The 26,238-nt window shown below is 38.6% G+C and overlaps 3 protein-coding genes across 3 annotated transcripts in view; 1 reads left to right on the plus strand and 2 right to left on the minus strand.

Annotated features, from left to right (window-relative positions):
* Window positions 1-17,656, plus strand: part of ankrd26 (ankyrin repeat domain containing 26) — a 43,085-nt gene extending 25,429 nt beyond the window's left edge. The window contains exons 38-44 of the mRNA XM_079858879.1: window positions 331-443; window positions 1,151-1,292; window positions 1,884-2,174; window positions 12,654-12,889; window positions 13,701-13,950; window positions 15,939-15,984; window positions 16,257-17,656. Of these exons, the coding sequence (XP_079715005.1) occupies window positions 331-443; window positions 1,151-1,292; window positions 1,884-2,174; window positions 12,654-12,889; window positions 13,701-13,950; window positions 15,939-15,984; window positions 16,257-16,417 (1,239 nt within the window). The 3' untranslated portion in view covers window positions 16,418-17,656. The remainder of the gene's footprint in view (window positions 1-330; window positions 444-1,150; window positions 1,293-1,883; window positions 2,175-12,653; window positions 12,890-13,700; window positions 13,951-15,938; window positions 15,985-16,256) is intronic.
* LOC307151285 (uncharacterized protein) lies at window positions 5,888-11,643 on the minus strand (the record flags this gene model as incomplete). The annotated part of the gene is made up of 4 exons (XM_079859237.1): window positions 5,888-6,031; window positions 6,799-7,487; window positions 7,686-7,914; window positions 11,386-11,643. 4 exons carry the CDS (start codon window positions 11,641-11,643, stop codon window positions 5,888-5,890), a joined length of 1,320 nt encoding a protein of 439 aa, XP_079715363.1.
* Window positions 17,657-17,708: 52 nt separating the features above from the next.
* On the minus strand, window positions 17,709-26,238 carry ccdc77 (coiled-coil domain containing 77). The gene is made up of 12 exons (XM_079858880.1): window positions 26,166-26,238; window positions 25,553-25,599; window positions 24,813-24,975; window positions 23,987-24,129; window positions 23,815-23,911; window positions 23,627-23,708; window positions 22,421-22,500; window positions 21,711-21,859; window positions 20,334-20,574; window positions 19,334-19,459; window positions 18,843-18,995; window positions 17,709-18,117 (listed from the first exon to the last, which is right to left on the minus strand). Exons 2-12 carry the CDS (start codon window positions 25,582-25,584, stop codon window positions 17,971-17,973), a joined length of 1,413 nt encoding a protein of 470 aa, XP_079715006.1. The 5' UTR covers window positions 25,585-25,599; window positions 26,166-26,238; the 3' UTR covers window positions 17,709-17,970.

A 26,238-nucleotide genomic window follows, 5' to 3' on the forward strand; every position in this document is an offset into this window, starting at 1 on the left:
TTTGATCACAGGAATAAATTACATTTAGCATATATTAGAAAACAGTTATTAAATATTTCTGTTTTTACTGTATTTTTGATCAAATAAATGCCGCCTTGGTGAGCAGAAGAAACTTTCAAAAGTATTAAAAAAAATCCCAATGACCCCAAACTTTTGAAAAGTAGTGTATAGATATGGAAAATCTTGTTTGAAAAAGTATTAGATTAAGTATTTAATGTCACACCGTGGAACACACGCTAAAAAGCTTTGAAATGTCATGTTGACAACACAATTATGTTATTAAGATTTTAAGGACCAGACACTCTCTGTCTAACACTCTGTGTGTTTCAGATGGAGCTCGAGAAGAAAAAGGCCAAGAAACTAGCCGAGCATAAGAAATCTGTGGACACCCGTTTGGAGCAGGAGATGAAGAGAAACACAGACCTTCAGAAAGAAATGTACAGGTGACCCTTTAACCTTTAACCCCGCGCGCTGCAGCTCTGCACCTGTAGACGTGTTTGAGTACATAGAGAAGCCGGCTACGCGGATCCTCCTGCTTGCAAATGTGTGAGATAAATGCTTTTTACATGCGAGGACACATCTTATATTTGCTTAATTGTTTTTTGTGCTATAGTGCTGTAGAATGACAAATTTACTATGTAAAACTAAAAATAAACAAATAATTAAGCAAACAATTTAAATTATTTATGTTGACTTAAATATATATTTTATTATTATTTATATATTATTTATATGGCTAGGCCGACATCTCAAGTTTTTACTGACTTCAATACATGCTGAATAGTGTTATTTTAGTATTATTTATGTAGTATTTATTCATATTTTGTATCTTCTTATATTTAATAATGATTAGGTTTTATTTAAATTTTAGTTTGTTTTAATAATTTTATGTGCTTTTGTTCTTTTTATCAGTTTTTGTTAAATAAATAAAAGATTATAAAGTAAAATATTTCATTATTTTAGTTTTAATAATTTGTTTTTCAACTTTTTATTTCAGTTAGTTGCCAAGAAAGCATTTCTAATAAATAAATATAACTTATTCATCTAATATACAGTATATATCTTTTTTTTATTTCTAACTCTGTTTTTAAATGAATGAAAAAAAAATTGATCGAGAATGTCTGGATATTCATCTTACTGTATGTGTCAGGTTGAAGACTCTGTTGAAGACGGCTAAGAAACAGCTGCGTGAACAGGGCCCTACACAGCTGGACTCTCCGCTGGCCAGCTTCAGAGGAGACATGAGCCACCGACTGGAGGCAGAGAGCGCCTCCACTAGAATGAAGACTAGGGTACAGTCTCAGCTTCTGGCTTTTACAGCCTTATTTGTTATTTTAAAGGTGTATTGTGTAATATTTAGGAGGATGCAATATCATATACATAACTAGGCTATGTTCTCAGTGGTGTATAAAGACCTTACATAATGAACCGTTATGTTTTTATTACCTTAGAATGAGCCATTTCTATTTACATACACCACGGCTCCCCTTACATTGACATGTTTCTACAGTGGCCCTAAACGGACAAACACGTTTCGTCACTATGTTGTTCTTTGTGAAAAGAAGCTAGCTAAAGTCAGCCAATAAAACACTGACACAATGATGAACAGGTAACAATAATATACGCAATAACATGAATAATTTAGTAAACCTAATTTCTTAATTTATCTTGGTAAAGAAACCTCATTGCTTAACTGGCTTCTCTCTGCTGTCTCAGTCGACGACATCACTTCCTGTTGCCACCATAACTTCTGTTGGGTGCAATTCAAAACCTCACCACTAGATGCCGCTTAAGATTACACACTGCACCTTTAAGACTGCAAAAGTATGCAGACTTCATCAAGTCTCTTATTTCCTCCTTTACGTGCCCTTGTCTGCCTCCAGATGGACGAGCTCCAGTCTCAGTTCGAACGTGAGGCATCGCGCTGCTCCCGGCTGGAGGAGGTGAACCGACAGCTGAAGGAGAAGCTGGCGTCTGTGAAGGGCCTGAGCCGGAGCCACGAGCAGACGGAGCGCAGCAAGAGGCAGCTGGAGGAGGAGGTGGCCGGTCTGCGCAGGCAGCTGGAGGCCGGAGTGATGAACCAGAGCCAGGCCGAGCAGTACCGCAGGGAGACCGAGGAGAGAGCCCGACACGAGATCCGACACAAACTAGAGGAGGTCAACCTCTTCCTGCAGGTACTCTACGGAAATCGGAGACTCTGGATCTTTTACTAGCCCTATAAATATTTTCAGTTGTAGAACAGGCAGCTCTTTGTCTTTATTGAGTTGATTTATTTATGTCTGTGCCATTACATGTATTTTTGTTATGATAATGTGCAGTGCACCATAATGCATTTCTTTCCATTAGTATGCAATTTCCAAAGTTTTGGTTTAATTTATTTTATTTTATTTAAAGGGGGGGTGAATTGCTGTTTCATGCATACTTTTTTACACTGTTAAAGAGTTGGATTCCCATGCTAAACATGGACAAAGTTTCAAAAGTTAAGTTGTACGTTTGAAGGAGTATTTTTGTTCCAAAAATACTCCTTCCGGTTTGTCACAAGTTTCGGAAAGTTTTTTTCGAGTATGGCTCTGTCTTACGTAAGATAGAGCGGAATTTCCTTATATGGGTCCTAAGGGCACTTCTCCGCGGCCGCGCGCGCACTCGCAGACCAGAGAGAGAAGAGAGCGAAAGCAGTACGTTACCTCAAAGCGCTATGCTCGGCTTTTAGGGAAGTCAATGTCACCAAAGAAGTGGGTTTTTGGTTGGCAGGGCAAGACAACCCTGCACAGATTCCCAAAGAACCCAGCGTTAAGGGAATAGTGGATGGAGTTTGTTTTTTCGAAGCATCAACGGAGGTTGTGCACGACTCTTTGTTCCCTGCATTTCGACGATGATTGTTTTATAAACAAAGCCCAGATCGACGATTTACAGATCGTCTAATGCTTAAGGATCGAGCAGTCACAATGATAAAGGTTCGCTGTCGCAATGCGGTGAGTAAACTACTTCAAATGTCTCTCTGTGTTGTTGTTAGATCGGTTAGCACAGCTATAGCACACCGCCCACACGGCCCGCCCCCAGCCGCTCGGTTTTTTCCGGAAAGACTCGGTACAGCCTATCTTTTCTGTTATAAATATAATAAAACTAAAGACGTTTTGGAGATATGAAGGATGCAATACTACTCTATAGGTACTCAAGATTAACAGGAGATTGAGTGAAAATGAGCATTTCACCCCCCCTTTAAGTTTTATTTTAAGTTTATTTAATTTTATTTTGTATTGTCTTGAAAATAAAAATATTTTATTTAAAGAAAAATGTCTTAATATAAAAAGTTTTAGACTATATTTTTCAATCTTCAGATACAGATGGAATTTGATTTAGTTTATTATGTTTTATTATTTATTATATTATTTCATGTTTTTATTATTAATTATTTTATAAAGTTAATTATAATAATTTTATTTTAAAGGTCAGATGCATGCAGAATTTTTTTTTTTTTTTTTTTTTGTGATCAACTATTGTCTAAGTAACATCCATTCAAACAAACAGACAGGGAAGGGGGAGCAACAGACATATTATCCATAATTTAACAATATGAAAGAGTGAGAAAAAAACAAAACAAAAAAAAACCTTATAAAGTCATTCCTTTATATAGTTCAATATGTTGGAAGAAAAACATTGCCATGCATCAATGGTACTAGGTTTAGCCTTGTTAATTCGTGCTGTTGTACATTCACAAGTCACTATTTTATATAAGCTATGAATCCAATATGTTTTTGCACACATGTGCGGAGTAAACCAGTTCTGTATTATTATCTTCTTTGCAGCTGTAAACCCAGCAAACAACATTCTCTTTTGCAATGAATTTATACAGAGATCAGAATCATCATTGAGAAGACATAAACCTGGATTAGACATATAATCAATTTGTAGTAAAGAGGACAAAACCAAGTTTATATTAGTCCATATGTTGACAACAATTGGACACTCCCAAAACATATGAAGAAAAGTACCTGATGATAAGGTGTTACAGATATGGCAGTTATAGGCTGATTGCAGTTTCATTTTGAACCTCTTATAAGGAGTTATGTAAGCCCTATGGATGATTTTGAAATGAATAAGACGATGAGCCAAATTTTTAGAAGTTAAGATTAGATTAGACCACACCCTCTCCCAGTCGACAGATAAATTAAAATCAGATAATTCACGATTCCAGATAGATTTAACAGAAAGAGGCTTAGCAATGTGACCATTAAGTTTACCATATATTAAAGAAACAGAAGGCCGACCAGAGGATGGTGCGATCCAATCCCACATAGGATGAGAGGAAATGGGGGATGCCCAGGGAACTCCATATGCCTTGAGGGCTGAGCGTAACTGAAAGAAGACAAAATATGAGGATGCTGGTAAACAGAACTTCGTTCTTAGTTCTTGAAGTGCGCAGAGCTCCTGGTTATCATATAAGTCGCCGCATGTGTTTATGCCCAGTGAAGACCAAGAAGGCTGGACAAATGGCCGATTTCCACATAAGAAATTAAAATTGTGCCATAAGGGTGTGGCGTTACAAAATTTGAAAGGTCCTCCCATCAGCCTTTCAACCCTTTTCCAGACTCTAATAGAATTGTCCACCACTGGGCCAAATTTATACTCTATAGCAAATAGAATGTCTTGAAGCCTATGTGGTTTAACTTTGTCAGCTTCAATTTCTCTCCATGAAACTTTGGATTGAGGATCAACCCAAATATGAAGAGCCTTAAGTTGGAATGACCAATAATATAACTCAAAATTTGGCACAGCCAATCCTCCTGACAGTATAGGATGCTGCAATGTGGCAAGTTTTATTCTAGGTCGCTTCCCATTCCAGATAAACTGGGAAAGTATGGAATTGATCTCCTTAAAATAACCTGAAGGGGGGGAAAGTGGCAGCATAGAAAAAAGTAAATTAAGCCGAGGTAACAAGTTCATTTTGACTGTGGAAATTCGGCCTTGAAGAGAGACTTTAAGATTATTCCATCTTTGAGTATCACTCTTGATCTTTCCTAGCATGTTATTAAAATTGTCCCTGGCCATCTTGTGGATGTTTTTATATACAGTAATACCCAAATAGATGAAAGAGTCTTTAATAGGGATGAATGAGGGGATAGGATACTTAATCTTAACATTGTTAATCGGCATTAAAGCAGATTTGGTCCAGTTTATCTTATAGCCTGATAAACTACTAAAGTGATCAAATTCCTTAATTTTACCGGTTATTGACATATCAAAGTGATCTAAATATAAAATAATGTCATCAGCATATAACGAAATAATATGATTATGGTTGTGAATCTTAATCGGTGTTACTTCTGATTTCCTAATGGCTTGTGCTAGTGGTTCAAGGGATAAACAGAACAATAAGGGGGAAAGTGGACATCCCTGCCTAGTTCCTCGCTGTAGAGGGAACGGGGAGGAGATAATATTACCAGTTAGAAATGATGCCTCGGGTGAGTGGTAAAGTGTCTTAATCATAGAGATGTAATGTTCACCGAAACCAAAACATTGTAGAACTGCCCACATATAGTTCCACTCCAGCCTGTCAAAGGCCTTTTCTGCGTCAAGGGAAAAGACCGCACAAGGACTAGGATGAGCGTCTGCAAAATCAAGAACATGAAAGAGTCGACGCATATTATCGGATGCATGACGCCCCTTAATAAAACCGGTTTGGTCCTCTTTAATTAAACTACGAATTACTTTCTCCATACGACATGCAAGGACTTTAGCATAAACTTTTAAATCGCATGGGATGAGTGATATTGGTCTGTAGTTGGAGCAATCTAGCGGATCTTTACCCTTTTTAAGAAGCAATGATATCAATTATGTTTTTTGGTCCCTATGAAATGCCCCATGCTCAATTGCAAAATTAAACGAATCAAGCATGAGAGTCCCAACCAAATCCGAAGTACAATTCAGGTGGGAGGCCATCTAGGCCTGGTGACTTGCCCTTTTGAAGGCTTTTTAGTGATTCATGGAGCTCCTCCAGATTTAACGGGGCCTCCAACGAGTCTTTATCCATCTGTGGGATTCGAGGCAGAAATAATTTACCTAGATACTCTTTGCAGATAAACTCATCATATTTGGTTTCGGCTTTGTATAATTTTGCGTAAAAATCTTGAAATAAATCATTAATTATCAAAGGATTCGTGGTGACCTGCTCATCTGAAGATTTTATTGCACTGATAAATGCCTTAGACTCGCATTCCCTCAACCTGAGGGCCAATAAATGGCTAGGTCTCTCCGATTCAAAATAATATTTTTGCCTAGTTCTATGTAAAATAAACTCTGCCTTTGATTGCGAAAGTAGATCATATTCCTCTTTTAAAGAAGACAATCGTGTAGCTTGTTGATCAGAAAATTTTTGTTTTTGTAAATTTTGTAATAATTGGATCTTATTTTCTAATTGTGTAAACTTTTTTGTTTTTGCTTTGGCAAGAGTAGAAGAGAAGGATATACAGAATCCTCGTATAGCACATTTAGTTGTTTCCCACAATATTTACATTTACATTTAGTCATTTAGCAGACGCTTTTATCCAAAGCGACTTACAAATTAGGACTAGATTAAGCGAGTCATCATGAAGAGGCAAAAACAAAAACAACGCAAGAAGTGCTCAAGATACGAAGTTCAGGCATTATTCAGAGTAGCATAAGCCCGATAAGTGAGGTTTTTTTTTTTCATGCGGTTAAGTGATCACGGAAGAGATGGGTTTTCAGCTGTCTTTTGAAGGTTGTCAGGGATTCTGCGTTCCGGATGAGGGTGGAGAGATCATTCCACCAGCAAGGAACTGTGAATGAGAATGTTCTGGAAAGTGATTTTGTGGCTCTCTGTGATGGAACCACGAAACGTCGCTCGTTGACCGATCGTAGGCTTCTGGTAGGGATGTAGGCTCGTAGGAGCGAGTGACAGTAGGAGGGAGCTGAGCCTGTGATAGATCTGTAAGCGAGCGTCAATGCCTTGAACTTGATGCGAGCAGCGAGAGGTAGCCAGTGCAGAGAGATGAACAGAGGAGTGACGTGGGCCCTCTTGGGCTCGTTGAAGACAAGACGAGCTGCAGCGTTCTGGATCATCTGTAGAGGTTTGGTTGCACATGATGGAAGTCCCGCCAGAAGAGCATTGCAGTAGTCAAGCCTATAAATGACCAGGGCCTGGACGAGAAGTTGTGTTGCATGCTCAGTTAGGAAAGGCCTGATCTTCCTGATGTTGTGCAGTGCAAACCTGCATGATCGAGCTGTCTTTGAAATGTGACCTGTGAAGGTCAGCTGGTCATCAAGCGTTACTCCAAGATTTCTGACCGACCTTGATGGGGTGATTGATGATGAATCTAGCTGGATAGTGAAGTCGTGTTGTAGAGATGGATTGGCAGGGAGGACGAGAAGCTCAGTCTTTGCCAGGTTGAGCTGCAGGTGATGTTCCTTCATCCATGTGGAGATGTCCGCTAGACAGCTTGAGACCCGTGCAGCTACTGTGGGATCATCTGGTTGAAATGAGAGGAAGAGCTGTGTGTCATCAGCATAGCAGTGGTAGGAGAAACCATGTGCCTGTATGATGTGTCCCAGTGATGTGGTGTAGATGGAGAAGAGGAGGGGACCAAGAACTGAACCCTGGGGAACACCTGTGGTCAGTTGATGAGTTCTGGATACCTCGCCTCTCCATGCGACCCTGAAGGACCTACCTGTGAGATAGGACTCAAACCAGTGGAGGGAAGTTCCTGTGATGCCCAGTGATGAGAGGCTGGACAGAAGGATCTGATGATTCACAGTGTCGAAGGCAGCAGACAGATCCAGGAGAATGAGGACTGAAGATTTGGAAGCAGCTTTTGCGATCCGTAGGGCTTCTGTGACTGACAGTAGTGCAGTCTCAGTTGAATGCCCTTTCTTGAAGCCAGATTGGTTGACATCTAGCTGGTTGTTTAGAGACAAGAAGGATGTTACTTGGTTGAAAACAGCTCTTTCTGTTTTCGCAATGAACGCAAGTGTTTTCGCAATGAATGGTAGGAGAGAGATAGGTCTGTAATATTTGAGGGTCTACATCGCAAGATGTATTAATTATGAGAAATTCCTTTATATAATCTTTTAGTGAATTAATGAACATCGGATTAGTTAGTATTGATGTGTTAAACCGCCATCTAGGGGCCTTGGTCTTAATGTTGGAAAGGTGAACATTACATAACACTGCAGAGTGATCAGACAATAAAATTGGTAATATAGAAATGGAAGAGTTAGATGAAATTAGAGAAATATGTAATCTATCCTAGAGAAAGTCTTATGTCGGTTAGAAAAAAAAGTGAAGTCCTTAGATGTAGTATTCTGAATTCTCCAAAGATCGATTATATTAAGTTCGGTAATAAATTTATTCAATAACTTAGAAGACGGGTTAGCTGCTGTATCAGGGTGAGATTTATCTAATGCAGGATTTAAAACAGCATTAAAATCACCACCCACCACTAAAGAACAATCAGTCTGCCCAAGCAATGTATTGGAGATATTTGCGAAAAATGCACCGTCTGCCTCATTCGGGCAGTAAATGGAGGCCAATATTAACCTATCATTATGTATTTTGCAACGGATAAAGAGAAATCTACCTTCATCATCATTCCCAGTTTGTTCAATAGTGAAATGTAGCTTTCTATCGACTAAGATAAGCACCCCCTTAGATTTATTAAGAGCACAAGAGAAGGCTGCCAATTTATAATACTTGTTTTAAAACCGTGTCACATCCTCTTGTTTTAAATGAGTCTCTCTTGTATCAGGGCACAGGAAATCGATTTACGGTGCAAATATTCTAATATACGGGTACGTTTAATAGGAGAATTTAGGCCATTCACATTCAGTGATAAGATATTCAGAACATGCATTGTATGTTAGAAATGCAAATAAGATTATGTCTAAGTGAAGAAAAACAAAATCAATACAATACTGTAAGTGACATATAAACATATCCTAGATACCAATCCCTCTGGATGCATCCTTTTAGAAGAAAAACAAAATAAATAAAAGTAAAAGTATTGGCGTATGTTGAAGGGAATAGAAAAAAACAGGAAAAAGGGACGACAAACAACTATGTACAAAAACCAAAACAGACCGCACATTACCGAGAATGTAGGTCTGCATGAACAACGGAAACAAATGTTGATACGTGACCGATCCACTTCAACGCAAGACATAACCCCAAAAGGCCCACAGAGCCAAAAACGTAGTAAACGAACCTGCTGCTCTCCATTAGCCCGAAGGAGAGAGAAGAAAAAGAAAAAGAAAATAATAATAAATCCCCCCCAAAAAAAAAAATTAAAGCTGCAAGCAGCGATGAAAAGGGCCCTCGCACTCCTGCCACCGCCACCGGGCGCCTTTAGGAAAGGCCTTAAGATTACACTCAAATTTGAAGAGGATCAGATCAAAACTGTAGGAGGAGTTCGTTAAACTACAACGTCTGGAAATGGCAAAAACTGCACAAAATCTGAGAGGAAGTTCAAAATAGCTGACTTCCTGTTGTGTTTAGGGCTATGCTCCAAGAGACTTTTTTGTAGGTATTGGGTCATTACATGTATGTACCAAATTTCATACCTGTACGTGAAACGTAGAGCCGGGGCAAAATGTAGGGGCAATAATTAAGCCATTTTGCCCCACCCAATTTTGAAAACCTTATCACACGTAAATTTTCACCACTTCTGAAGCATGTGCAAAGTTTCATGATTTTTCAAGCACGTTTTGTATTTGCCACACTTCCTGCTACCAGCAGGTGGCGCTATTGCTATAACCAAATATGAGCATGGTCATGTGTTCAAGACAGGTCTCTTATCAAACATGTGAAGTTTGGGGCAGATTGGACATCGTATTCCTGAGTTACTGCAGGCTGTTTGTGGTTGCCTAGCAACATCGGAACTGCAAGCAATATTGACAGAGAACTTACAGAGAATGTCTAATATGGCGAGAAGTTTCACTCTCAGTACACTTCCGGCTTCTGAACTGGTTGCAGTTCCTCTCTGATTCCATATGAGGGCGCTCACAGGACGAGTGCAGAATGAATGGAGGTCTATGGCGCTATACCAATAAAAATCCGCTTTTCTCAGGATATAATTTTTTGTCTAGTAATTTGAATGTAGTATTCGAAAGGAGATGCAAATAAATTACACATTGCTGGGTGTTAGATTTTTTTGAGTCACTTATTTGCTTTAAAAAGTCTTTTAAAGTGTCAATGACGTCATATACATGTACGACCAGAGATACTGCTTCACGGCAATCCTTCAGTCACTTTGGTGCGTTCGCGCTCTGCACTTTCTTTTCACTCGAGGCATCGACAACACAGCTGACACAGGTAAACACACTTGCTAGAAGAGTTTTTGTTTTGTTTGTTTCTGGTCCCGCTGCGGATGACACGATGCCATCAAGCGGTTTCTCTGGTCGTAATCAGTCCTTCACTGACCAATCAGCATTCATTAGCAGAATGCTAGCGTGTTATGGGCAACAACAACTCAACCTGTAAGAAATCGAAAGGACATAAGTACTCGTTCATTCAACTTTCGACCTAAAACCCATGTTGAACTTGCAAAATCTACAATCAGATTTGAGATTTATCAACGGCAATCGGGTGAAAGAAATACATTTAGCCGTTTAGCCCCATAGACTCCCATTCATTTTGCACTCATGGCGATCGCCCCCAGTGGAACTCTGCTGGTACTACAACCAAAATTCTGTACAATAGAGCTTAATAGGGAGTGGGCAGGCTCTCCGTAGACGGGCTCTGGAACTTATCTGATCATGCATAAATCACCAAAAGGCCGAAATTGGGTGTAAGTTTGTCAGGCCGCCGAGGGCACAGCCTTCGACGAAAACTCAAGATCTTCGAAATTTAACGTCGCAAAGGCCTTAAGATTACACTCACCAAATTTGAAGAGGATCAGATCAAAACTGTAGGAGGAGTTCGTTAAAGTACAACATCAGGAAATGGCGAAAAATGCCCAAAATCTGAGAGGAAGTTCAAAATAGCTGACTTCCTGTTGTGTTTAGGGCTATGCTCCAAGAGACTTTTTTGTAGGTATTGGGTCATTACATGTATGTACCAAATTTCATACCTGTAAGTGAAACCAGGAGCCGGGGCAAAATGTGGAGGCAATAATTTACAGAATTTGCCACACCCAATTTTGAAAACCATATCACACGTAAATTTTTCGAGCATGTTTAGGCCCTCTAAAAAGCGATTCACTTTGGAGAAGAAGAAGAAGAATAAACGGAGCAAAAACAATAGGATCCTCTCACCATCGGTGCTCGGGCCCTAAAAAAAAAATTTGCTACATTGCAGCTTACCAGTTAACAGACAAGCGTACAGGATAGGGAGGAAAAGATTCCAACAACAAATCAACAAGTGTCCATGGCCACCTTGTTATCGTCCTCTTTGGGGCAGATAGGATCACCACACACCTCGTCGTTAGGTTGTCCTTGTTGGGCTGAAGAGGTGGCGACGGTAGCTGATGCATACCTGTTGCTTGTTAGAGCTGCAGAATAAGTCTTCTGTGACAATGAGCTCACAAAATCCTCCGCTTTTTGAGGAGAATCGAACATAATCTGCTCACCCTTGTGCCGTAATTTAATTGCCGCCGGATAGATGAGGAAGGGCTGGAGACCGAGTGCAGTCATCTTCTTCAAGACTGGATTAAAGCTCTTTCTCTTGGTAGTTGTGGCTGGGCTAAAGTCAGGAAAAAATAATAGCGTGACATTGTCCTGCGTATATTTCACCGGATACGTTACGCCTGCCGAGCACCCTTCAGGATCAACGACCTGTCATGCCATCTTAGTGCACGGAAGATGAGAGTACGCGGCCGATCGGAGTTTTTCCTTCCGTCATACACGCGATGAGCACGGTCAATCTCGATGTCGCGGCCTTTCAGTGAAGGGATCCACTTGGAAAGATTAACTCTAAGGAAGCCAGCTGCATCATGGCCTTCCGCCCCCTCTGGCAACCCCACCAGTCCAGTCGTACATTATTTCTCCGGTTCCTGTCTTCCATGTCCGTCATTTTTTCGGTAAGTTGTTCCAGCTGATTTCTTAAGTTTGTGACTGATCTCCTATCCTCACGTGCAGCTGCCTGAACGGAATCGACCCGGTCACGTGTCTGTTTCTCCGTGTTGGCTAACTTTTCAACTTCTGCTTTTAGCTCTTTAACAGAATCATTGGTCATTTGTATATCCAGATGTAGGTCACGGAGTGCTGGGGTCAATACAGAGTCTATCGCTTCTCTTACTGTCGAAGCTACAACCGAATCCAGATGACTTTGTTGCTCCTTGAGCGCTAGCTTGATACCATTAGCGATAGCAGCATCGAGATCCTCTCTGGAGATGGCGGAATCTTTGAATTTCTTCTTTATTGGCGATTGCTCAACCTCTCTTTTACGACTGTCTTTAACTGCTGTAGTACTCATAGTGGGCTAGATAGATAGTGGTTCAAAATTTACTTACAGGATTATACAGTATTTGGCAAAGTGAGCAGAGCAAAGGACTATGCGTGCATTGCTGCCGAAGGGTCACGTGATCCTCCAGAATTTTATTATTTACCATTTAATTATTTTAAATATTTCTGGACTATAAAATATGATATATTTTTAAAGATAATTCAAGTTTTCGGCACTGTTTGTGTGTTTGACTCGTCAGACGCAGGCGGCGTCTCAGGAAGCTCTGGAGCAGATGAAGGCTGTGAACGAGGCCAGTCAGCGCGCTCAGATGGAGCAGCGCATCAAGGATCTGGAGGGAGAACTCAGCCGCACACGCAGCGTTCAGCAGGACAGTCTGGTTCAGAGAGACTCCAGTCGCACCGAGCTGGAGCGCTACAAACAGCTGTACAGCGAAGAGCTGCGCCTGCGCAAGAGTCTGGCCTCCAAACTGGAGAGGTGAGAGGCATGATGGGAGTCTGTCCTGCCATTTATAAGCGTTTGCCTTAATTAGAATCGCAGCTCAATCACATTGTGAGATTCAAAGATTTCATTTAGTTGCATTAACCACATATAAAAAAAGTTTAATGGCTGTTAATTATTTCAAAGCATATCAAGCAACAAGGCTCAGAAAATGAAAATTTACCTTATAAAACTAAAAATAATAAATAAACAGTAAAATACAAATAAATAAATAATTAAACATCTAAACAAACAAATGCATAAATAAATATGAATTATTTCAAAGCATATCAAGGGAGGTGCAGAATATGTTTTACTAAGTAGTACTAAAAAATAATAATAAATGCGTATATATATATATACTGTCTGCTAAATGAATAAATGCTAATGTAAATATATACATACTGTATATATCAAAGCATATCAATATCAAGGGAAGAGCAGAAAATTATGAAAAATGTAACTATTGAAGCTAAAAATAAATATGAATGAATTAATAAAATAATAAATACATTTTTAAAAATGGTAAAATATAAAAGAACAAAATAATAAATATTATTTCAAAGCATATCAAGTAAGCGCAGGAAATCATCACACATTTACCAAGTAAAAACTAAAACTAAAAACAAATAAATCAATAAAATAAAAGCAGTTAAAAAATAAAATGACCCCATTTTATTTTTTATCAGCCCTAGTAAATATATTTAATTATAGAATAGGCAGCTCTTTGTCTTTATTCAGTTGATTTATTTATTTCTGTGGTTTTATAATGTGCCATTAAATGTCTTTTTGTTGTGATCGTGTGCAGGTCGAATGAGCGGTTAGCGGAGGCCAACACTAAACTCCTGAGCGAGAGGCAGCGCAGTAAATCTCTGCTCACCAGCAGCTTCGTGAACGGCAGTCTGGGAGGCCCCGCTCTCGATGTGGCGTCTCTGGGCTCTGTGGGGGCGTATGGGGCCTCTCTGGGACCCCTGAACAGGAGTCTGGGCCTGGGGACGCCTCTGCTGGGTACGGTAGGAGAATCCCAGAGCAACCGCGTCGAGGCCTACCTGGCAAAGGTGAGCGCTGCATCAAGCCATTTCACTCTCCTTTAAGCCGAGTGCACACTGTGCGATTTATAATAGTCCTTTACGATTGTTGCTTGTCAGACTGTACGAACACGATCTTCGCTGTAAGCCATGTCACACTGTAAGATCTCAGGGGCCGGTTTCACAAAGATAGACTAGACTATGGCTTAGATATAGTAGATAGTCAGACTTCAGATAGACATCTAAATCAGACCGTTGCACAAAGCACTGAAGACTCTGACTATCTTAAGTAGGACTACACTGCAATGCATTCTGGGTAAAATAAGACACTTTTCAAAACAAAAAACATGGCGGATCGAGTAAGCGCATTCAACCGCTCAGTGCAGTTTACCCCAGCGGAAAATATGTGTTTGTTGGAGGAGTATAACAGTTACAAGGACATTTTACTTGGGAAATTTGCCCACCTTTCCAGCACTTTTCCAGCATTCGAGTCAGGCTCTGTCCAGGGGTTGAGTTACCCTTTAATCGGCTGTCGGTGAACATGTCAAACTAACGATCAAAGACTTCAGATTTTAGTTTAGGATCAGAGAAATCATTTTTAGGATTTGCAAAATTAGTCTCAGACGGCAAAATCGCACAGTGAGCGCCCGGCTTTAGACGTGAGCAGTTTTCCAAATCCTACACGTCACTGCTTCAACATTCAACACTAACCATGATCTAATACTTACTGTTAGCTTTAGAAGAGCCACCGTTTCAAAAATCATCAGATGGTGGTGATTCTAAAACTAACGAACAATGATATGTTTTCTCCTTCCACTATCTTTCTCTTCTTAACCGTACCGAATAACCCCCTCGCCTGTTTCTCCTGCTGTCTGGACTCATGACCTCTTGTGTCTCTGATATCTTCAGCTTCTAGCTCAAAAGTCTGTTTCTCACCTGTCCTCTCTGCAGCCTGATACCTGAGCAGGTGTGTAGCTGTGTGCAGATCTCTGACTATCAGAACACACACACACACACCACACACACACACCTGCTTTTTTTGGGAGAAAATAACACTGTTCAGAATTAAATACGAGTGCACTGCATACTGGATAATATACATTGTACTATTTTTTTCGCAATGTGCAACTTTGAAAATATTGTTGAATGTTACATTGTTTTCAGATGGCCTCATTATAGTTATAAAAAGGATTTTATTTTACATTTTAATTCTTATTTTGTGTAAAAATATTGCAACTTTTGACCGTTGGATCAGATGATATTAGTTTCGGTTCTTTTACCGCACTGGAAATGGAAGGTAAAGTCAGGAGCGTTGCATTGTGGGATACAGTATTCTGTGCAGTGTGCTCTGTTGTATACTGCACAATTTAATCAATGTAGGTCCATCCTGGAACTTAATGGGTACAGAAAATTGACATACAATATTCATACTGAATATACATAATTAATATTTAAATTAGATCTAATGTTTATGATGTGTAACACGTTCTGCTATTCTCAGGTCTGTATTAGTCAAAATTTTGAACCCCTTTATTTGATGCTCATTTCTTTTACTAATATCCATGTGAATGATTCAGTTTATTCTTTATTTAATATATACTAATCAAATTCATCATAATTATATCACTAGCAGGGGTTATATTATGGCCTTGTTTGCTCAAACAAAATATAATCATATTGGAATGATTTCTGAAGGATCATGTGACACTGGAGTAACGATGCTGAAAATTCAGCTTTGATCACAGGAATAAATTACATTTTAACATATGTTCACTTAGAAATATTATTACAATTTAAAATGTGTTTTCTGTTTTTATTGTATTTTTCATCAAATAAATTCAGGCTTAAAGCCCCAAACTTTTGAATGGCTTATACTAGCATTTGGATTTGACTTATTAGACTATTCCGATTACTAACGCTGCGTTTTATTGTGAGCGCTGTGACGTGGCTGAGTGCTAGTTTTAGGACATGCATGTTTGATGAGATGAAGTTAGAAGTGTAATCTTGTCTTGTTACAGATGCAGTCGGAGCTGGAGAAGAATATATCGAAGGAGCTGGACTACGGTGAGTCATTACTACAACAAAATATCCTTAATATCATGAAGTTTGGATAGTCTTTTCTTCCCTATTGTGACGTATATCCGAGTGAAACGGCTTCTGGAACAAGAACAAATGTAGGGCGTGGCTTGATTTTGTTCATGGGGAATTGATTGGATGGTTGTGGTTTGCTATTGGTGGAGTGACAGGTTGCCCCGCCCCCTGAGCTGCAAATTTATTCTGTATTAATTTGATGTGGACTCAAAAGTGACTCGCCTGTCCTTCTTTTTCTCTCTCAGTGACAGGAGAGCTGGAAGGAGGTTCTGCCCGTTTGTCTCCCGTAGGTTCGGCCTCCGGCTCTCAAAACCTGAACCTGAACGTGACCCAGGAGCAGACGGACCCCGTGAGCAGAGCCACTCAACAATATCTGGAGGTGCTCAAGAAGAACTACATGATATGACACACTGTGAACACAATCAACTCTCACAGTCACAAACCCACTCTAGACACAAACTAATGAGGGTGGACAGCCACATGCCTCCCTAAAAGGCCTATCGATCAACAAAACTGTAGTTTGTTTACTAGAGCTGGTGTTTTGACAGCGGTTATGATGCCTCCATACGGCCCAAATCTATCTAAAATGCTCTTATATGGCTCATCAAAGTAGAATATGTTTATACTTGTAAATTCCCAGTCATCAGGCTGGTTCCTGCTGGTCGGGAATAACGCCACCTTAAGATACGTAACTATTTTTAAAGTAAAAATTAAACGGATCCTGTTTCAGACTTGTGCATTAGTGCTGCAAAAACAATACAACCACTGAAAGGGCCAACATTTCAACACTACAGATTGTGATCTTTAATCGAGTGTGAAGTGACAACGCACTTTTGTGCCTCAGGAGCAAATGAACTGTGTCGTTCTGTCATTGTTGAAGCCATATGGGCGTCACTGAGGTCTCGAGGTACGTGTGAAGTCCCTCTTACGAAGACCTTTGTTGCGTTCATGTTTTTCATATGTGGGTTTTAGTTGACTATGTATATACTTTGGCTGTTTTTGAAGTCGACGCATATTATAAAAAAGTATTTGTACCGTTAATATTATTGCCAAGTGATGACAATGGTACGTTCTACACTATCGTGCAATATACTCGTTTTAATATCAAATGACGAAACTCTCAGTTGGAGATGTTTTTTTTGGGGAAATGATCAATGCTATACTTGAATGAGGCGCAACTAGACAATGATCTGGAGTGTGACGTGTCTGTGCTCAGGGTGGATCGTTTCAATGTATGAGCGAATCTCACAAATTAGTGTACGGAGTCATATTTCAGATGTTGCATGTTAATAAAATGTGTAATTTGTTTTAGTTTTTTTGCATTGAGATATTTTCTTGACAATTAAGCATTTTACCCCTGAACTTCTATTTATTTCATCTTCAAATTTAAAATTCTCATTACGGTTATATATTTTCATTTATTTTTTACACACACATACATTAATAAAATGTGTATATGTGTGTAAATATAGATGTACATACATATCTTTTTTTTTTGGTAAAATATGACTGTTTTTTTTAATTAGTTTTCATCAGATTGATCTGTATGTTTTAGTTTGTCTACTGAAAGATGTAGTCTCTTCCAAGCATTTCAGTATTGGTTTTGTCTTAAGAAATATGTTTAAAAGCTATCAAATGAACATGGGCCTTGTGTTGTTCGTCATTGTCTCAGACCAGTCAAAAATAGTGATCACTTTCATATTGAATACAAAAATCAACCTTTATTTACCTAATATAGAAAATGCAACGGCACAAATAAACACACGTCCGACTTTCTTCTGAATCGTTCATCCAGTCTTAAGTCTCAGGAGTTCCTCATACTCAAAATCATTGGTAAAAACAGTGTGAACAACATAATGTGAGACGAACAACATAATGTGAGACCAACAATATGACCCAGAGCGGATAGAGTTCATATTTCCACATGCAAACGCCTATATCAATTCACATGACGAGTCTTCAGCAGAATCTCAGATCGTTCTCCAGTCTGTAGATTTTGGCCTTCAGGTTCTTCAGCTCACCCTGGACCTTCACCGTGCGGCTGTTGGTCTGACGCACTTCGTGGAGAATCGCCAGGTTTTGATTAGGGCCCACGCTGAGCGTCAACTAGTGGAAGAGACAGACATCAAAATCTGCATCATTTTAAATAGATTAGCACTATTAATGATAATATTAATGACCAACAAATAGTTATCTGTCTACCAATTGACCCTTCGCAGGGAGTTTGATTGACAGGCGATCTGACCTATCATAATCCGCTGAATCCGCCATTTTTGTCCGACAAAGCAGTCAGGAGAGTTAGAAGATTAACATTGGAGGATTTGAACTTGAAAAACGGAGTGTACTGACGGTTTAAACAACTTTCCTTATGTTCATTCATGTTTATTTGATGCTATAAATGAACTAGAAGGAAGAGATGATCGGTTCACGAGCAGCTTTAACTGAGGCTCTACAGCGATCTGTCAGACACATTAAAGAGCCACAAAACTGTATTTACTGTTTAAATTTCGTTAAAAAAATTACCAAATTTGAAAGTTGAGACTTGTTTCATATCAAAAGTGACCTGTCCTGTCCTGTCTGTCAGTGTGTTGTCAGTCTCTCTGCTCCACGATGTGTGTTTCACTGCGTGAGAACATGGTGTGACGTGAGAGAGGCGTGGCTTGTCGGACATAGCAACAGTAACAGAAAGGGGCGGGTCTTAGCGAACGGTCAATTTCATATGTAATGATATCAGAAAATTTCGTTGTTTGTGTGTGGCTGAAAATAAGTCAACGTGCCACAGTTTGCACAAATAAACAGTATAGAAGAGACGAATGAGAGCGCAGACTGACTTTAAAGAGATGTTTCTCCACATCTTTGACTTTCTGCCGCATGTGTTTGATGTCGGTCTTGAATCCCTCCACCTCCATGGCCCGTCTTTTCTCCAGAGCTTCGTAACGCCGAGTCATTAGCTGCAGGCGATTGGCCATCTTGTCAGTGCGCTCCTGAACACACACAAACTCAAAATTCAAAAGCTAGAAGTTTGACATTTAAACGACCTCAACTCTTCAATAAAATATCAAAATGTATTAATGTCAAAGACGTCTCACCCTTATGTCTTTATGATATAATATAAAAAAAAAAATTTTTTATAGAACATGTTTAGTGTGATGTTTAGGCTGCTCTTATGTCTCAACATTCTGCTAAACATGGACTTTTGTGTGTAAAAACTGTGCATGTAAAAGTAAAGTAAAAAAGTAAACACATTTGCATGCACACATGAAGGAGGGTGAGCAATCTTTTCTTTGTTTTCTTCCGGTGAACTAAGAGTTTGTTTGCGTACTTTGAAGATCTCTCGGCCCACGTCGCCCTGCTCTCTGATCTGGGACAGGTCCGTCTCCAGATTCACACACTGATCTCGGTACATGTCAGACAGTTTATGAGCCTGTTTCAGTTCCTCTTGCAAAGCCTGCTGGGAAAGAAAGACGAAAGCAATCGTAAGAGCTGGATAAAGACTTTAAAACATCAATGAGAATACGGTTGTACATCTAGCACAAAGATATTATGAATTAAAGCCAACTATATATATCTATACCTAAAAATTATCTAAATATGATATTAAATAAATATTATATATTAATAATAACAAAAATATTGATAATAGAAGTGAACCTTAAAAGTTTATTACAATAATATTTAACAAAAAAATTTACAAGGAAAATGTGATTTCTATACACCAGGGTTTTTAAAACAAAACAAACATGTTTATGGATTTTATATATATATATATATATATATATATATATATATATATATATATATATGTATGTATGTGTGCATGTGTATATATATATGTATATGTGTGTGTGTGTATATATATATATATATATATATATATATATATATATATATATATATACACACACACAACATTTCTTAGTTTAGCTAGATGTACAAAATTAAAGCTAATAAATAAAACGTTTATGAGAACTATAGACATAAAAAAGAATTTTTACAAACAACAAAATTACTATGAAAATATACAAATAAAATGTCATTTAAAATGTTATATATATATATATATATATATATATGTATGTATATATATATATATATATATATATATATATATATATATATATATATATATATATATATATATATATATATATATATGTGTGTGTGTAATTAATAATAATATTTTCCAGAGAACAATACTTATTCTCAGGCTTTAGTACATTTAGTAAGATTTTTTAATTCTTAAATAACGTGTTCATAATATCCCACTATTTTTCTCAAGTTATAAGTGAGTCTTCTAAAAAAGTAAAAATGGTCTTCCTGACCCTGATCTCTTCCCGGTGTGTGTGGCTGCTCTCGTGGTTGTGTGTGATGAGCAGCGTGTCTGCTGACGGACGCTGGTCATGGAAACTGTGGTCCTGGCGCAGTCGCTCCTGACAGGAGTCCAGCTCTCGCAGAAGACGGTCCTTCTCCACCATCCAGCTCTTCTCATGAGCTCGACTCGTGAACTTCAGCTGCAGGAAGTCCCTCGTGCTCTCGTACAGCAGATTCTGCGTGCGCTGGAGTCTGAAGACGCCAGGGGCCAGTTGCAGAAACATAGCCATCGTGTTAAAGGGATAGTTCACCCAAAAATGTCAATTCTGTCAGTAATTACTCACCCTCATGTTGTTCCAACCCCGTAAGACTTTCGTTCATCTTCAGAACACAACTATTTTCTCGCGCATGCGTCGTGGTGCTCTCGTGAACTCACTCAGAGGCCCACACGGAAGAAAATGAATAGTTGAATATAGTCGTTATTTTTGGGGGGTTTTGCGCACAAAAAGTATTCTCATCGCTTGATAAACTTGGACTATTTTAACGATGTCTTTACTACCTTTTCTGGACCGGCAGAATGAAATTACCTAGAAGCCTATGAAGTAGTGATCCAGCTCTCAGATTTCATCAAAAATATCTTAATTTGTGTTCTGAAGATGAGCGAGAGTCTTACGGGGTGGGAATAACATGAGGGAGAGTAATTACTGACAGAATTTACATTTTTGGGCGAACGAACCCTTTAAGACTAAGAGATTGAGTAATGAAGAAAATAACTTAAAATATTACTTTATTTTTTTGTGAAATACATCATTCGAAACTGTAAAGGGTCTATTTTTATTTGCGTACTCTCACAATAACAGCAAAACTTTGTGCTTTTGTAAAATAAAGTGTCACAAAAATGAACCGAAACTCAGCAAACACTTGCCACACAGACATGAGAGATGTGAGCTTGAAGTGTCTACTTTTAAAAGGTTAGCATAACATTACTGAAAACGGTCTCTGAACTTATTTTGTCGACTTTATTATCAAAATCTAATTCAAAGAAATCTAGTCTACAACACATCTGTACACTGAATAACATTTCAGTGCAAACCCTCCTTTTCAGTGATTCAATTCAAAATGCTAATTGAAACACAGTGTCTTAAGATCTAGTGTGACCCACTAACAGTTAGTCAGGGGACAACCCATCTTACTTTTCGGTATCGGATTAGGCCAATCTACGTTTTTATGTAACTGATTTTAAAAAGTTATGAATGGTCTTAAAGAAAAAAAATGTATGTCTAACGTGTAAGACTAGTCTTAGTGGTTTATGCAACCGGCCCCAGATGAGAGAGAGTTTGATATGGCGGGGTCAGGGTTTGTTGAAACAGAAGCAGGGATGGACTTACTTTTCGTCGAGGGCCGTGATTCTCTCCTGGTCCCGCTGGTGCTGAACCTGTCTCTCCTCCTGGTGAATGCGTCTGTCCTCCAGCAGCGCCTCCACCTGCTCTTTAGCCAGCCGCGTCTGCTCCTCCATCTGAGCCTGCAGCGCCTCCACCTGGACCAATGGAGGAACAGCATCCATGAGCACACACTGAGCATTTCACATCATTGACACCATAAATGACTTCTGAGAACCGGGCTGCGTTCAACCCCGACAAAAAATAGTTTTTTAAATGGAAACGGTGGTGCGTTGAACACCCTGTTCTGATGACGCAAGAGTTGCGACTATGGCAGCTGAGAAGGCCAATCTTTGTGGGGGTTTTTTTGAAGAATTTTCAGAGCCTGATGAAATCAGTATAAATATGTTTAATACTGTAAAACACGCTCGATGTTACAGTCACTGCCCTTGCCTTCCAGAATAAAAGAGAACATCCCAATCGAGTGAAGGGATTTGTGGAAACTGTGGTTCCTAATTATTGTGATCCAACATTTGCCTCGCATAAACCATGCTGAAAACACATCTATTTAGCCTCACATATTGACTTGTTATACCATAACGTTGAAGGACTTCTGATGAACATTGTTACAGAAAACAGCAATAATACATTTCAGGAATAGTCTCATACACAAATATCAGGATAAGAATGCATGAAATAGCTTTTACACACACACACACCTGCAGCAGTAACGTCTGGTTGTCTCTCTTGTACTGCTCTGAACTTCTGCTGTCGTCTTCTTTGGACGATTTCTTGCTTCCTGTAGTTAGAAAAACACCACATGCTGTTAAAGTACAGCTATTCTCCTCTTACATAGACAAGATGCGTCCTTAATCTCAAAATAACATCAATCCACCCATACAACTGCTACAATTTAATCAGTATTTTATAGGGCTGGGTAAAAAAATATCGATTTCTCGATTTTAATCGATTCTCATTTTTACGAACCGATATCGATACTTAAATCCCTAGAATCGATTAGTCATCCTGTTTTCAGTTGATGAATGAATGGATCATTGTAGCGCGCATCCCATCCAATAAATCGCAATAATCTTTGTGCTTTGTTACTATTGATTTGAAACAAGTCTCAGATTTCAAATTACTTCCATTTTCTTACGAAATTCAAAAACATAATTACCGATTTGGCGCTGAGGCGTGAGATCGCTCCGGCGCTCGAGTTAAAGCGCGAATATTTCACGCGAATAATATCAGTTAAAGCGTGAAATAAACATGAATGAGCATCTGAAAGTGTGTTAAAACAGAGTACAACTTATCGAAATCCGTATCATGTCACATGGAATCGCTCAATCAGTGAAAGTAAGTCAGTAAATCAGCTTGTAAACAATGTCATGTAACGTCACATTTACCTCAGAAAAACCATATCCAGTGACCATAAACTCGTTAGTCAGCTAGAAAAATTATCTCTAGAGAGGTGCATTTTGCTAAATATATGCACCATATTACATATTCATTATCATTTTTAATGTTCTTCAATATTTAATGCATCTTTGAATAAATCTGGCAAGTTTTTATGACAGCCACCATTTAAATGTTTGTTTTTCATATAACTTTATAATTATAAAAATATATAAAAGTGTAATTTAAGTGTTTGTATACAAATCAGTTCATTTTTACCTTCAATATTATAGTAGGCTACAAATGACTCCCATAGTTTACAGCATTAGTTAAGAGATTTGTTTTCCTTTTGCCATGTATTGTACCTGATATCCAAAATAATCAATATTGAATCGAAATCGAATCGAATTGCAAGCTTGTGAATCAAAATCGAATCGAATTGTGAAATTTGTGTCAATACCCAGCCCTAGTATTTTACCTCTACACCTTCTACAGTTAAACGTTTAAGAAAGCAAAGGTGATGGTCAAACCTTTCGCATACGCAGGTCTTGGTTTTGCCACCTTCGACTCCTCATGTGATCTCAGCTGGATCTTCTTCTGAGGGATTGTGACCTAAATAAAACTGAATTCATGAAAACTTTGCATACCGAAATAAAGCATAATACTTCACAGATGGCCATAAAATATGAAAGTAAGGCTGCTTTGTATTCTTTCGCACCTTATTGGGAGGCTCTCGATGGAAGTACGTGATCTCGCCTGGATCGGGTCCCACCAGTGCTAAAAGATGCTGGATCTTCTTCCGGTCCTCCAGCTCTCTGTGACAGTAAACGAAGCCTTCAGACTCGTGCTCATCTCAGTGATCATGTTTGTGCTGTCATCAGACATCTGACCTGATTTTGAGGCGGTCGTTCTCGGCGTACAGTCGCAGCGCTTGCTCTCTCTCCTGGAAGAGGTACACCTGCATGTCACTGAGAGCGTTCTGGAGCTCCACGATCTCCTCCTCGCGCTGACGGACCTCCCACTGCAACTTGTGCTGCACGACAACACACAGCGTTACATGTACACACACCGACGGAGAGAGTAGGAACATAATCAAATAATAATTTGGGATGGGTAGGGTTAAGAGTGTTCTGTACATTTGTATAATTTTTCTTTATTTATTTCTATGGATGTTAAAAAAGAAAAACGGCACGTTGTGATTTTTTGTGACCCTGGATCACATCACCAGTCACATGTCGCACGGGTATATTTGTGGCAATAGCCAACAATACATTGTATGGGGCAAAATTATCGATTTTTCTTTTATGTCAAAAATCATTAGGATATTAAGTAAAGATCATGTTCCATGAAGATATTTTGTACATTTCCTACCGTAAATATCTAAAAAGTTTATTTTTGTGAGTGAATGCAGCACAATCGCGAACACAAATGAACAACTTTAAAGGAGATTTTCTCAATGTTTAGATTTTTTTGCACCCTCAGATTCCAGATTTTCAAATAGTTTTATATTGTCCTATCCTAACAAACCATACATCAATGGAAAGCTTATTTATTCAGCTTTCATATGGTGTATAAATCTCAATTTCACAAAATTTACCCATGTGACTGGTTTTGTGGTCCAGGGCCAAATATGTCATGCACATATTGTCACTTAAGAATGGTCTCAATAAAAATATACATTAAAAAAGAAACCTAATCCAGGTGAAGAGGGCTGACCTGCTCCTCTGCGGTGCTCCTGTACTTCTCCAGCATCTGCAGCAGGTCTTCATGTTCTCCGTCGAACTGAGCCACCTTCTGCCTGTAGAACTCCAGCAGCTCGCGGGACGGCCGCAGGAACGCCAGACGCTCCGAGATGGAGGGCAGCGGAGACTCAAGCTGACTGACCCAAACACAGAGAGAGGAAGAGGAGGAGAGCACCTTCAGCACTTCAAAATGTGTGTCATTTGGGATTTCAGACATGCTTCATACATGCATATGGTCAACAATGGTATAATATACTGTATATATACTGTATACATACACACACAGTATATGTGTGTGTATGTGTGTATATATATATATATATTCTTATTGTCTTATATTGTTTCCATGTCAATGAAGCATATTTTGCACCCATTGTCTCATTACCATAATCCAAAAAACAAACCAAAAATCTTATTCTTAAATGAATGATCTATAAATTGTGCATGGTGGTTTCAATTGTTCTGCCATTATTTCAATCATTGTATTACAAATGAAGGAATTATACAGGAGAATGTGATGGGAATAATCAGCAAGAATAATGGGAATTGTAAAATTGGATTATGATAATGAGAATTTGGGGGATGGGGATGTAAAAAATTATGAAAATAGTAATTAATAAAAAAGAAAAGAAAAAATATTCATGCAAAATATTGTTTCTTTTAATTTGGGTTTTTGTGAGGTTCTCAATCAGTGTTAATATAAATTATATTTACCTTTTATGCTCTTTTGTAGGAGAATCCATCATCACAGTGAGTATGGCCTAAAATAATAATAAAAAAGACTATAATGTGGTGCACTCAAATAACATTAAAATGGAAAATAAATAAGCTACATTTTTTATTTACATTTAATTTTAAGGTAATTTCACCTGAATATAATGAGCTGTAGGTGATCAAAATATACTCTAAAATTAAGGTAAACAAAAACAACATGCAACAAATCAAGATTCATAAAATATTCGCTAAATAAAGCCTCTTATGATCAGCATGGCACGTTTATGGTTGTCATGTAAACAGTGACGCTTTGCGGTGGGAAGTTTGAACAAACAAAGCCTTATCCAGGTTTATTTGGACCAATAAATTAACTATATAATTAAATGATCACTTTAGTCACTTTATTTTTTAATCAACCTGTCACAAGATGTGAAGTAAGTTAAATAGTTAGCTACGGTTGTACAATACAATCAAAAATATAAAAAAATAACGGTTGTTAATGGTCCAACTAGCGGGCTACCATATTTACCTCTACTCACATTATTAAACCTTTGTTATAATCATATTCTCGTGGTAAAATAAATGAATATAAGTACATTTTTGATTTAGTTACCTTCTGTGTGCGTTCACTGGCACTGCTCGTTTTCAAAACACACCGGTTACAAACCGGAAGTGTGTGTGTTAAA

This window comes from Squalius cephalus (genome assembly GCF_949319135.1).
Source record: "Squalius cephalus genome assembly, chromosome: 23".
NCBI lineage: Eukaryota > Metazoa > Chordata > Actinopteri > Cypriniformes > Leuciscidae > Squalius > Squalius cephalus.